The sequence below is a fragment of the Delphinus delphis genome, chromosome 21 (genome assembly GCF_949987515.2).
Source record: "Delphinus delphis chromosome 21, mDelDel1.2, whole genome shotgun sequence".
NCBI lineage: Eukaryota > Metazoa > Chordata > Mammalia > Artiodactyla > Delphinidae > Delphinus > Delphinus delphis.
In genome coordinates, this window is record NC_082703.1 from 22,059,482 (window position 1) to 22,072,285 (window position 12,804).

The following is a 12,804-nucleotide window of genomic DNA, read 5'->3' on the forward strand; positions in this document are numbered from 1 at the left end:
ATTTCAAACTGAATTTCTGCTTAATTGGCTTGCTTTCAATATTCCTGGGGGTTAGAAAGGGGAAAGTGTTTCATTATCACTGCATAATAAATGGTAAAACCCAGGAAAATTAAGTGACTTGTCCATGGTCCCACTACTAAAAACAAAGCAACATCTGTACCCTGGATTTCGCCTAATGCCCCTACTGGTCCCCAAGACTTGATGACACAATCAAGTCCTGAACAGCCTGAAGTAACTTCCCTCCTCTTTGTTGTTTCCCCATCTCATTCCTGCCCATCCATCCCACCTCCCTAATAACAGCACTTCAAGCACCAATTTTGGCTCTTCTCATTCACACCAAAAATCATATTTTTCACATTCATTCTGTGTCTGGAGAAAGGCAACAAACTTTATACTTCCTTACGGAAGTACTTACATGTGCAATGTTTTCTACAGAAAAGGTACTTGATAAGTATCTGAACTATCTTAAGTGCTTCAACTTTTTTTGAGATATAAGCATCTTAAACATCAGAGCGCTATGATTCATTTTTATATTTTATTGCTTCAGATGCTTCAAACTATGGGAAATCTTTGGTAAAAATAAAGACAATAAAATTTTCACAATAACTTCACACAAAGCATTGCACAACAATATTCAACACACACGAATATAGGAATGTTCAGAATCCTCAGTGAGGAAATTAACTGTACAATGTTCATAATTCATTTAAAACAAACTTTCTAAAAACAAAACAATAAATATTTAAAATATTTCCTAGGTTCTTATCACGTATTAACACTTATATTTCAATCAGTATGTTGACCTTTAAAAGATTTATATTAAAATAAAAATAATTAACAAGTGTTTTTTTCTGTTGCCTAATATACAGCATCAAGTTTTCCCCCCAATTCTGCTTAATTCACATAAAACTAGAGGGAGGTAACTAAAAGATCGGTATGGTTCTCAGTCAAGCCCTCTGTGGAAAAGAGGAAAATGTTTCATGTCTATTATTACAGACATTTCTCTGGTGGTTTATTTGTGGAGTCTCAAACCTGACAAGCTTTAAGTTCATCTAAATGAGTTCTCAGCTCAGGACACAATTCAATTAGCAGCAGTTCCATCAGCACCTGAACCAAGAAAGAAAAAAAAAAATGTCTTTTTCTCTAAGGGTTAAAAGGAATTAGTATTCTATAAACTCCATTTAGCATCAGATTGATTTATTTCACGGTCCGTTATAACCACCAACAGTATTATCAGACTACTGGGAAACAGTCTGCTTTGCTGAAAGAAGCAAGCCAAGCACTCAGGCAGAAACGTTACAGCACAAGTTGAGAGAAACAGCCAGCAGGCGAGGAGGGGGATGCTGCACCCAGAGGGGGGTATTTTTTTTAACCAAATTGAACAAAAATGAAGCAGAGAAAATGGGTTCAGAGTTACAAGCAATAAGAATGATTAAGCGTATAAAGAGTTACAATCTACCCCCGTATATGAACAGAAACGTAGAACTGAAGAAACTGAATCCTCTGGGAGGCTTTAAGTTACTCACATATAACAGATGCTTATTGGCTCTCGTTTCTTGCAGTGCGTTGAATATTTTTATTATACCATGACGGGCATTTTGCTGTCCAACAAGGCTCTGAAGCATATCTGAAAAATTAAGTTTATATTCCATGCTGCTATTGATAAAGTGCACCCTGCACGGACCTTCAGTGAGGGGCTACGACATATGCACACACAGCACATAAAGGCACGGAGACGCGAGGAACATGAGTGATCAGCTCTTTCCAATGTTTAAGGAGAAAATTTAGAATTTTTCAGTATAAGGCATTTATACAAACTATAAGTGAAAAAGGAGAAGGGCCATCAACACTCCCTTTTCATGTGACTTTCAGGGTCAGAGCCCAGGCCTCACCTGGAATGTTTTCAAGCAGCTTCTGCTGTGCTCTCCGCTTTGTTTCCTGGCTTTGCTCTTCACTTGGGATTGTGTTCGGAGGTGCCAAATTCCCACCGGGCCACAAAGCATCCCGGAGAGCGCCGATGTAGTAGACCACCATTTGCTCGCTGAGAGCCCAGTCCACTGCGTCCCGGAGTTGTCTTTCAAGAGCAAAATATTTCTTGGATGAGGTTTTTAAAAATCTTATTCTCTATTCTCACAAGGCATTTATCAATGAGTAGGTTAAGATAAGCGTTTGATGAATAAACTAGGAATTGGATTTTTAAACTCTGACTCGGAAAGTTTTTTTTTATTTTGGTAACACTGACAGCCATTCATTCCTGGAGCTCACATTTTCACTGGTACTGAATTCTCTAAATGTTTGCCGCACGGTGTCTTTCAATCTGGAAAAGCAAGAACTGAGAGGAGACTGATTTGTTTGAAGCTTGCAACTACTCTTAACTGTGCACGGTACTCAACATACTAATTTCTCCATGAAGTGGTATAAACTGAAAGCATCAATCCGTTTTAAAAGACTGTGAAGAGCTCCCTGAGCTCTGGGAGTCCTGGGGAGAACCAAGCTTCTTCACTAGTTGTCCCCTGGGGCGGCCACGGCAGAGGATGCTGGGCAGAGTTGTCTGACCCCGGAAACATCTCACATGCTCACGGGGCAAAGGGGGAAAAGACACCCCCCTTTCACCACAAAGGGGGGGACTTTGAAAAGATACACTGCTATCCAGCCACGTCACCTTCCCACAGGAGTGAAAATCGGGCAGATCTTGACCTGCACGGTTATAAATAAGTGGCTTTTATCTGGTTACCCAGGTCTTCCATAAACCCAACTTCATCAAATTCCAGCCAACCACTGGACTGCTGCAGAGAGCAGCACAGCTCACAGAGCCAGGAGCGGTGCTGAGGTTGGGAAGGGAAGTCTCTCTGCAGAAAATGGGAGCAGAATCACCTTGGACTATTAGTGCAAGAAAGACCTGAAGTTTCAAACTTAATTCACGAATAATAAATCAGAAAGCCCTTTAAGAATCTGACTTCCCAACCAGATTTTTAAAGGGACAATGTGAGGTTTTCAGAAATAATATCTGAAATAGATGTTTCAAGCCCAGCACTTTGCACACAGTAACTAGTCACCAATGAAGTCTAAATTCCACTGTGAGTCAGAACCATGGTAATCCTGTTTGTAACTGCATGTCTCCTAAGATACTTCCCGATACTGCTTAGAACTGTGCAATTCATATCTAGATCAAGTAAAACAATTTTATTAATTCAATGGGGCTTTGGCTTTGAGAACCTGCTGACCTGCCTAAGTAAAATCTACATAAAAACACAGCTTGTTTTGCCTGTGGTCTTTGGGTTACTCACCAGCACTGCGTGAAGAAATGAAGAAGGAAGTTTTCAGTTTGCAACTTAAAATTAGGTGAGTGACTTACCAAAGGCCATCACCTAAGCATTTTCTATCAATTTAGGTCTGACTTTGTATTAGCCAAAACTGGAGGAAGCTTTTGCAGCAATTCTGGGATGTGAAATTACAGTTGGTACAAGGCGAGAGGCACATATTGTGCTGCTACTTAATTTTATGATGTGTCCTCGTCTGCCTGAGGCAAAAGAGCACAGGGCCAGATGCTCCGTAATTTCTCTACCTGATAAAAAAGCCCACTGAAACCCACAGCCTGAAAATTCCCTACGTGGTGCCCCTCCCCCGCCTAATGTATTCACCACTCTCAGACCACAGCTGCTCGTCTTAAAATTAAGAGCCAATATCATAAATAGGAGCAGGGAATGTATGCATGATTTTCTGAAACTGAAAAAGAAATAAGTTAGCGAGTCTGGAGTTCTGAGAAAAATAGGGCCATTTTGAAAACTTCTTTATCCAAGGCCCGTCAGTACTAAGGTTAAGAGGTTTGCCTCAGACTGAAACTGTAAGTTAAACAGGGCATTTTTCCGCTTAAAAGCCCACGATACTAAAAGTCAACTAAACAAGCCACTAACACCATTTTTTTTTTTTTTCCTGTGGTACATGGGCCTTTCACTGTTGTGGCCTCTCCTGTCGCGGAGCACAGGCTCCGGACGCGCAGGCTCAGCAGCCATGGCTCACGGGCCCAGCCGCTCCGCCGCATGTGGGATCTTCCCGGACCGGGGCACGAACCCGTGTCCCCTGCATCGGCAGGCGTACCCTCAACCACTGCGCCACCAGGGAAGCCCCACCATTTTTTAAAAGAACTTAGAAATAAACAGAAGTAAATTTTGGTTTATGACCACAAGGAAAATATATTCTATTTGCAACTGAATAAAAATATAATATGGGGCTTGTTTAGTTTAGATTTTTTTTCCCCTTAGTTTTAGCAGTTGACTCCCAGTTTTTGTGTGGGGACGTCATAATGCTACAGCCTCGTAAGCACTGGGTACTGGGCATAGAGTATAACCCTTAGGGATATGGGTAACGTGATACAATTCAGAATACACGTATGGCTTATAATAGTGTTATAGGGTACACACACCCCTCATGGATACCTAGCTATCAACTAATGAGGAATTACTATTTTAATATCACCACAACTCTAAAAAAATATATGGTTTGCATTTCCCTTCAAATAAATACCTGCCGTGCGATGCTCATCCTACTTTCATTTTGGCTCAGAGTCTAAGCCTTAAACTGATCCACATCATGTGACATAAAAACGCTGTACCCAAGATATTAAAACCAGTCATCATGGTCAACAGAGAACTTTCCAGAACAATCTTCTGACCCTCGCCAACCAGCCTGCCAGAGCCAGCCCAAGCTTGTTATCTGGTGCACCGTGCATTCTGGAGGAGACAGTCTTGTAGAAATCTGCTTCCCTATCCAATCTTAGAATCATATCAGAAATAAAGAGAGAAACGAAAAAACCTTTAGTTGGGGATGTAATTGGACTGTTAAGGCAAAGGCTAGGGCATGAATTCAAACATTAGTTTCGTGCAACTCACTTGTTGATGGTTCTTCCGAAAGTGACCTGAACGAGAGCAATTAATGTTCTTCTCACCCATTTAAACACTAAAATATAAATCAGAGGAAAAGCATTACCACAGGCTATCACAATCGTGACATTTTCATAGCAGCACAAAGCATAAATCTTAACCACGTCACTCAATCCAAGTCTGGACACTAAGGGGCTTTGATATCCACAGAATTTGGGTCTAGGTTAGCAAACTTCTGCCCAGGAATACTCGAATGAATAAGCTTTCATTTTCTACTTTGCAACTGATGAGAGGAAACTTAAGACTTCTTACAGCTTTTCAATGCCTAACAACAGCTGAGCTAGCAAGTGGAACTAAAACTTCACTTCATGTGTCCCCGGGCTACTGACGTCTGTTTTCCACTAGCAGACAGTGCAATTCCTTTTAGATTTGTGCCTGGCTTGTTGAACCCAGTGTTCTAATACACGGCTCTGAACGAGAAGCATCTGTAGTCAGATGTTGACAAATATTTTGAAATATTAAGAAACTGATAGGTCTAACTGCTCCCTTTTGAATAGTAGTTTGTAGATCATGCATTTTAATATATTTTATGCCCGTGGGGGAAGAAAGGGGGACTGGGAAGCCCCAGGATTCCGAGTGAGCCATGGACTCATCGCTCCTGCACCACCGCCCGGAGCAGGCGGCCACCATCGCCTTCTCCGAGCCTCAGTTTCCTCATCTGGAAAAGGACAGTGTTAGCATGTACTTTCGTTTTGCTGGAGAGTCATGGCACTACTTTGTGTGAAAGAGTTTTGTGAAGGGTCCTACATATCTAAACTTTTACTATTAGCATTAGATTAGGAGACACATTGTTATAAGTGTAGAATATGAATATAAACCAAAAGAAGGCAAAGAAATGCTGTGAGGATATTTTTGGTCTGCAAATTGGAATCAAAACCAAATATTCCGCTTATATATTCACTTCCATCCACTGCAATGTTTAGCTAGTGACACATGACTTGGCTATGATGGGGCCAAGAATTCAGGGCTCCTGCACCAAAGAAAAAAAGGAGTAAATTCACAAACACCTCTGTACGAGGGAAGGCACCCAAACAGAAATCAACAGTTAACACACACTTGGTGCTAGACTTTAACACATTCTCAAGTCATTTCTAACTTTAAAAATGGATCTAAGTGTCCAGGTGCAGTGGTGGTAATCCTTCAAGTAAGTGTCAAGTCCTGGGGTCAGGACCACGCCTCAGAAGTGCCCTAAGTGTTGATGGAATTCAGAGCGCGCTGCAGGCGTGCCCATCTGAGGCTGGCGACCCGGCTGGGAGGGGTGTGTCTGGCAGGGATGAGAACTTCCCTCCACCTTTCTCAGGCAGCAGACAGGTAGCTCAGACCCAGAGGGTCTGGAGACACGAGCAACTCCAGGAAGAGTGCCGGACAGCCGAGTGACTGGTTATAAATGTTTAAAACAGCTACACTTCCGGTCCATTTTCATAAACTGAACTAGAGCAGGAACCCAAAACGGCTCTGCTACAGATTCTCTCCCATCACTGATGCCCCTGACTCTACGACATCTTCCTGCCCTTCCCTAGTCCCCCACTCCAACACAGAATAGCCCCCTTATTCTTTCCAAGGACTCATTCGTTCGAGGCCATGGAGGCAGCTGCGGCAACACTAGGATTTTGCTGATGGCAAATGTATCACATCTCATTATCAATGATGTTCTGTTTACTCCCCTCTGGAAAGTCACTAGCAAAACCAAATATTCTGAGCAGGTGCACATGAGGGAGGAGATGCACACCACAGAGAGGACTTGGAGCCCTACTCCTGCCCTGACTGCCTCTGACACGTCCACCAGGCTTCTCAGTCTCTTTGTGTCGCAGAGAACACGCTGACCCAAGGCCGAGACGGTGCTTCCTCGTTCTTACCGACTCTGTGGGACATGGGGAGGACTCATGATTTAATGGGCAGACTTCACTGTGGAGGAGCCAGCCTCCGGGTTTGGGGGAGAACTGTTTTTTCCGGCCTGTACTGAACCAAGTTCAACACCAGCACACATCTTAAAGTGTCGGACCAGCTATAGCTTTTTCATCTGCAAGGATCCTTAATAGTTGGACGATATTCCATCATGTGGATATTTCTTAATTTAACTATCACCCATTTCTGAATTTAGCTTAGTTCCAATTTTTCCTTACCGTAATTATGCTCAAATGAACATGCTTATCTATAAATCTCTGCCTGGAGTTTAGAATTTGTGTCTATTGCTTAATGTGAATTACATTTTTGAAACCATTATGTTGTAAATTCACCGAAGAAAGAATCTACCTCTGAGATATTTTTGTTTCCCCTATGGAGCGATATCTAAAACATAAGCTCCCAAAGTGTTTGCTGATTATTTTAAGATTTGGCTTAGAGGAAGAAAAAGTTCAATGACCAAAACAATCCCGGCACTGAAAATTTTCTTGCCTATTCATTCATTCATCCATCCATCCATCCAAGCATTTTCATTGATCACCTACTATGCATCAATCGTTGTAAAGATACCAAGGATTAGAAGACATAAAAGACGCGCCCAAGCCTGTAAAAGCACTTGAAGTTTCTTCATCTGCGAAGAATTCTTTAAGCGACATGTTAAGGGATATATAAATAAGAACCAATGCACAGCCGGCTTCCTGCATAGGACCAACTCCCAGCCCACCTTCTTTGCCCAAAGGGAAAAGATGCTCATCCAAGTGGGCAGAGCCCAGGACGTTCTCCGAGCAACGTGCTCCCGGTTGGAGCACTGCTGTGCCTTGCGAAACCCTGCCCCTCTTGTGCGCTTCCTCTGCTAGGCGCTCAGCTGTGCCTTTAGGCACCTGGCACACCTCTAGCTAGGACTCGAGGCTCCAGGTGTGACCGAGTATGCTGGCGTCGCCATTTACAGGTTGGGGACTGTGGAAGGTGAGGGCGGGTAGACAGTCCTATTCAGGACTCAAGACTAAAGCCAAGAAGTACTGTTTGACCTTTCACCCCGGTACTGCTTCGGGAGAGAGGCACTTGCTCAGGTCTTAACAAAAGAGTATTCTGATCCTCCTTTTGCTCTTGTTTCTTCTAAGTACGTCTCCCCTCAGGAACTACCGGGGTAGGATTCCTCACCTTGGCACTGCTGTCGTTTGGGACAGGATAACTCTTTGCTGTGGGGCTGTCCTGTGCACTGGAGGGTGCTTTAGCAGCGCCCTTGGCCTCCGCCCCACGAGATGCCAGCGGCACCCTCCCACGAGCTGTGACAACCAAAACTGTTTCCAGACATGCCAGTGTCCCCTGTGGACAAAATGCCCCCACGCCTCCACGGATGACCAGTCCTCTAGGGAGGAAAGGAGGCTGAAAGCAGGCTCGGGCGTCCCTGCGTCCCTGGCCACATATCCACCTTTAACAACAGGGCTCTTCCTCTGCTATGCAAAATTAACTTTTGTATACCTTTTGGTGATGAAGCAATGAGGCGATGCTAAGTCACATAAAAAGAAATTCAAAGCATTCAAGCTTTCTGTATACAGAGGAACATGGTGCAGGGTAAAGCAGGACCCTAAATTCCATGAGTACAGGGATATCTGTCCTAAGGTTGTGTCCTCAGAACCTGCCTTGGTATCTGGTTGGCCTGTAAAAGTATTTGCTGAATGAATATAAATACATGTCTGATTCAGGAACAAAGGGATATTGTACGTGTGTGTGTGTGTGTGTGTGTGTGTGTGTGTGTGTGTGTAACCACTTAACCAGCAAAACCACTGAATAGTAATAAAGAAGCTTACTTCCTCGAAGTTCAAAAATCTCCCCAATCAGCATGAAACATGGTTCAGCCAAAGAGTCTTTCCTTCCATCCACGTCATCACCACTATCTGACAGGTCACTGTCCTCCTCTGCCTCCTCCTGGGGGAACAGTAAAGTCACAGGAAGCAGGTCACTCATCCAAGGAAGGTGATACGTTCTCCTCCCAGGGTCAATTCCGAATGATGCACTTATAGTTCAACCTCACACAATCCTTCAACTTCCCTACATGCAGAAACCTATGCATTTTCACAAAGAGGCCAAAGTGTATCTAAACTCAGGGCATAGCTTGATCCTAAAGCCTCATTCAAGGTCTAAAATAATTTTGAAAAGCCTCTGTCACTGTATTAATGAGGAGTGAATTCGGAGATAACAAAACAGCTTTCTAACCATTTTGAGTTTTAAAAGGAAGGCTTTTTAACTTGAAATATTTTAAATTCACTGTTTTTTTAAAGACATGTATAATTTAAAGTAATTTAGTTATTTTTAAAGCTCTGATTCAAGCTTTTATTCTGTACTTCAGCTAGTCTCACTTCTTGATCTGCGTATCAGCAAATTTCCGTTGAGAACTCATTTATGCCAGGCACCAGGCTAGTGCCAACGAGTGTGACGTGGATCCCGACTTTGAGAGGCCCTTAGCTCTGCAGGGAGGTGGCCAGCATGCACGTGGCTGCTTCTCCAAGCAGGGTGAAGAGCTGCAACAGGGGTGCAGACGTTAGGCAGTGGAAGGACAGCTGAGGAAGTTCACTCGGATGTGTGCGGGGGGGCAGCTGAGGCTGCGGGAACAAGCAGCGGCCCAACAACAGGGCCTTGGGGGCGTGACGAGCAGAGCAGAGCAGAGGGCTGAGAAGTCAGCGGCCGGAGGGGCACCCCCAGCTTCACGGCTTCACTGCACGTCTAGCAGCATCAGAGGCTGCAGGAGGCTGCCGGTCGGCCACTGGCCTTCCTCCTTCCGAGAGCAGTTTCCCGGAGTGACTGGGCCACAGGGTGAATCCCAAGAGGTGCAGGGATAAATGGGAGGTGACAGAGGGGAGGGGCCAAGTACGGCCAGACGTGACACGTGTGGCATGCAGGAAAGAGGCGGGGAGGTGCCCAGGAGGGAGGGAGGAAGGCAGGCAGGCAGGCAGGCGGAACCCTGTGGTTCGCGGGCTCTGCTCCAGCTCAGGACGCGGCAAAGCAGACGCTGCTTTCCACGGTTACTTCTTTCTGTCCAAGCTCGTTAAACCAATTCTGGTGAAGAGGCGGTGGCGTCTGGCATTGAACTAAGGAGACGCCACATTTCGGAGATGCTCTCGTGTAGCTTGTTGGAGAGCCAAACGAGGGGCCGCAGGCCTCAGCCAAGTCAGGGGCCCCTGGAGGGAAGCCCGAGGGCCAGGTATGAGATGGCAAATGTCTGCAGCCTGTCTATTCACTCCTTCACCCACCCGCATCACTGCGAGGTGCATCTTGCTTCAGGACGTGACACGGCTTTCCATTCCCTCAGATAAAACCTAAACTCCTCAGCGCAGCGGCCTTGCCCCTCCTCCTACCCTCGGCCTCATTTCCTTCAGCGCACGCTCCCGAAGCCCCCCCTCGGCCCAAAGACCTGCTGACTGTTCCGCACACGCACCCTCTGCTCCTGAACCTCAACGTTAGCTCCAAGCCCTCTGCGGTGCCGGCCCCCGTCCCAGGCGCCAGCCAGGCCACCTTCCGCAGAGGGCCTCCCACAGAACCTCCATCCACATGCCACTCACCTACCTTGTGATCAACCCTGTCCCCAAATGACAGCAATGGTGACTCAAGGTATTTGCTTCCTCCCCATCTGTAGCAGGCCTTCCACAAACACCTGCCACATCAAACAGCCTCCAGAAGACGTGTGCTTAAATATGCTTCAAAAACATACAACCTTCAGACAGCTCACCTCCTGATGGGAGAAGAAGTCGCGAGGGAGTCTTTCCAGAAATGAGGATAATGAAAACGTGGACTTTTTCCCCTGCACGTCAATAACCTTGAGGTAGTCAGGAGAAGGGCTCAAAAAGGCATAAAGTGCTTCACTCTGACACAGTCTTTCATCTGAAAGCAGATTCTGTGGGAGAAAGAGGATTAATGCCTCCTGTGTGGTTCGTCTGTGAGCTGGGAGCCACGAGGAGTGAAGGCAGAGTTGACTGTCCCAGGAAATTTACCTTCATCGTAATTCTGAACCTAAAACCACTTCCCTTTCCTCCTGAAATAAAATATATTAGATGAGTTCTCACCGAGCTTGATGGCAAACTGCACTCTGTGGGTTAACTGGAGCGCCCTGCTCGTGCTCAGGGCGACGTGAAGTCTCACTGCGCAAACCGCCTGCAGATCCGGGGGCTGCCGCCTTCGAAAGTCACGGGTGTTTTCCGCACACTACACAAGGATCCCACCCAACCCTTTCATGGCTACGTGCGTGCAGACTTTGTACATGAGCTGAAAAAAGAGCTTTGGGTTGTCACGTGGTGGTAACTGCCTGGCAGCCAGTAGTTTTCTGTCCCTGTGCTCCACCTTCCCCAGGCAGCGTATGTTTACATAATTTTATAACTGTTTTTATTGGCCCATAAACTGGAAATGTGCTCAAGTTCTCTGGCCTTAGGAGAAAGGAAAGGAGAATGTGCATCAAGTTGACGTATGAAGCAAGTGCTACTGATAAGACAGGAAAATTAACAATGTGACCACAAGAACGTGTAAATGTCTGGTGCTCACAGATACAGGGTTTAGGAATAAATGAACCAATGAGAAATCCTGCCCCATGGATGATGTAACTCCCTGGGGGGCTGGAACACTGGGGTTCTGATGGCAGAACCCTCTCTGCTGGGAGAACAGGCTACATTCTGGTCCCAGAGGAGTTGGTCCATGACGTTCACATTATGTTTGCTCAGACGAAGCTTGAAATCTCATAAACCCTGTGACCCTCCCTAGAAAAGCACCTCCGAGCAGCCCAATAGTGCCACACTGGGGACGGGGGTCCCGGGCACCACCCCCCCCCACCGCCTTCCAGTGGTTGTCAGCTTCCTGTGTCCTGCGGAAGACTGGCCTGAAGATGGAGGTTCTGCCTCAGACGTGGGGAAGGAGATTTAGGGGACAGGCAGTTGGGGTCACTACTGCCTTCCCAGGCAGGCCCCCGAGCCTTTATTCCTTTTGTAGAGCATTAGATGCTCAGCTGCACGGGAGGGTGGGTTAGGAGTGAGACAGCCTCCCTCCACCTTGACTTCCTTTAGCTAATCTCCACTCCAGCACTCTTTTATCAAATAGTAGCAAATGATAACCAATGCTAAGTCTCAAATAATGCAATCAACGTAACTAAGGAAATCATTAAGGATGACAAGTCTTTGGACTAAGTTATATTCTATCATGAGGGAAAGTAACCAAATTGAACATGTATGAGAACTTAGAAATGTTCTCAAAGATTATGTCTATGGGGCAAGGTGTAATTGGGATATTATCACATCTTCAGGCTGAGAATATAATCCTAATTCCCACTCCTTCCCCCCAAAGGCTTAGAGCACGTTGTCCTACGCAGGTGGAGTCTCTAAGAGGACTAGTCAGTGTGAGATGAGGAGAGTAAAGCATTCCAGGAAGAGCGAACAGCACGTGCACACCCAGAAGTGGGCGCCGCACTACTGCGGGGACGGCTAGAGTAAGCTGCCTGTGTGTGAGGGACGACTGGCTGGATTATTATCACTATACCTCGAAGGGAACCATGTGTCATATATAAATACTCACACAAACACTCACTCAATGGAATCCTCTTTTCTGGAAGGTCCTGTGGACCTAATAATATCTGCCTTTCAGACTAAACCTTTTGCATCTTGCTTTTCCTGTCTGCAGCTGGTGGGATGATATTTTGAAACTTCAGTCTGCTGTGTAATCTACCTAAAGTTATTAAATAGTGAGCACTTTCACATGAAGTCTTTGAGGAAATGAAAAGCAATTTAAACCATTACTTTCTGACTTACAGTCCTCTTGATCAAAAGACAAATGGCCCCTTGAGATGCCCCTTCCACCTCTTCAGGCAGATGGTCCCCGCCCCCAGCCTCACCCACGCCACCTACTGGCAGCACAGAGCACATGCTTCTCTTGGCACCAGGGCAGGAATCACTAACCCATTTCCATCACCAGCAACCCAACAGGG

At 45.7% G+C, this 12,804-nt stretch overlaps 2 protein-coding genes across 3 annotated transcripts in view; one reads left to right on the top strand and one right to left on the bottom strand.

The window, feature by feature from the left end:
• LRP2BP (LRP2 binding protein) overlaps positions 1–1,953 on the top strand; it is a 42,146-nt gene extending 40,193 nt beyond the window's left edge. The window contains exon 10 of the mRNA XM_060001148.1: positions 1,873–1,953. The gene's annotated coding sequence lies outside the window, so the exon portion shown is untranslated. The remainder of the gene's footprint in view (positions 1–1,872) is intronic.
• The window catches only part of SNX25 (sorting nexin 25), a 108,610-nt gene continuing 96,327 nt past the window's right edge, over positions 522–12,804 (bottom strand). For both annotated transcript variants that reach the window (XM_060001144.1, XM_060001143.1), the window contains 6 exons: positions 10,570–10,734; positions 8,654–8,771; positions 4,890–4,956; positions 1,893–2,074; positions 1,527–1,627; positions 522–1,107 (listed from right to left, as the gene is read on the bottom strand). In XM_060001144.1, coding sequence (XP_059857127.1) covers positions 1,027–1,107; positions 1,527–1,627; positions 1,893–2,074; positions 4,890–4,956; positions 8,654–8,771; positions 10,570–10,734 — 714 coding nt within the window. In that variant the 3' untranslated portion in view covers positions 522–1,026. The remainder of the gene's footprint in view (positions 1,108–1,526; positions 1,628–1,892; positions 2,075–4,889; positions 4,957–8,653; positions 8,772–10,569; positions 10,735–12,804) is intronic.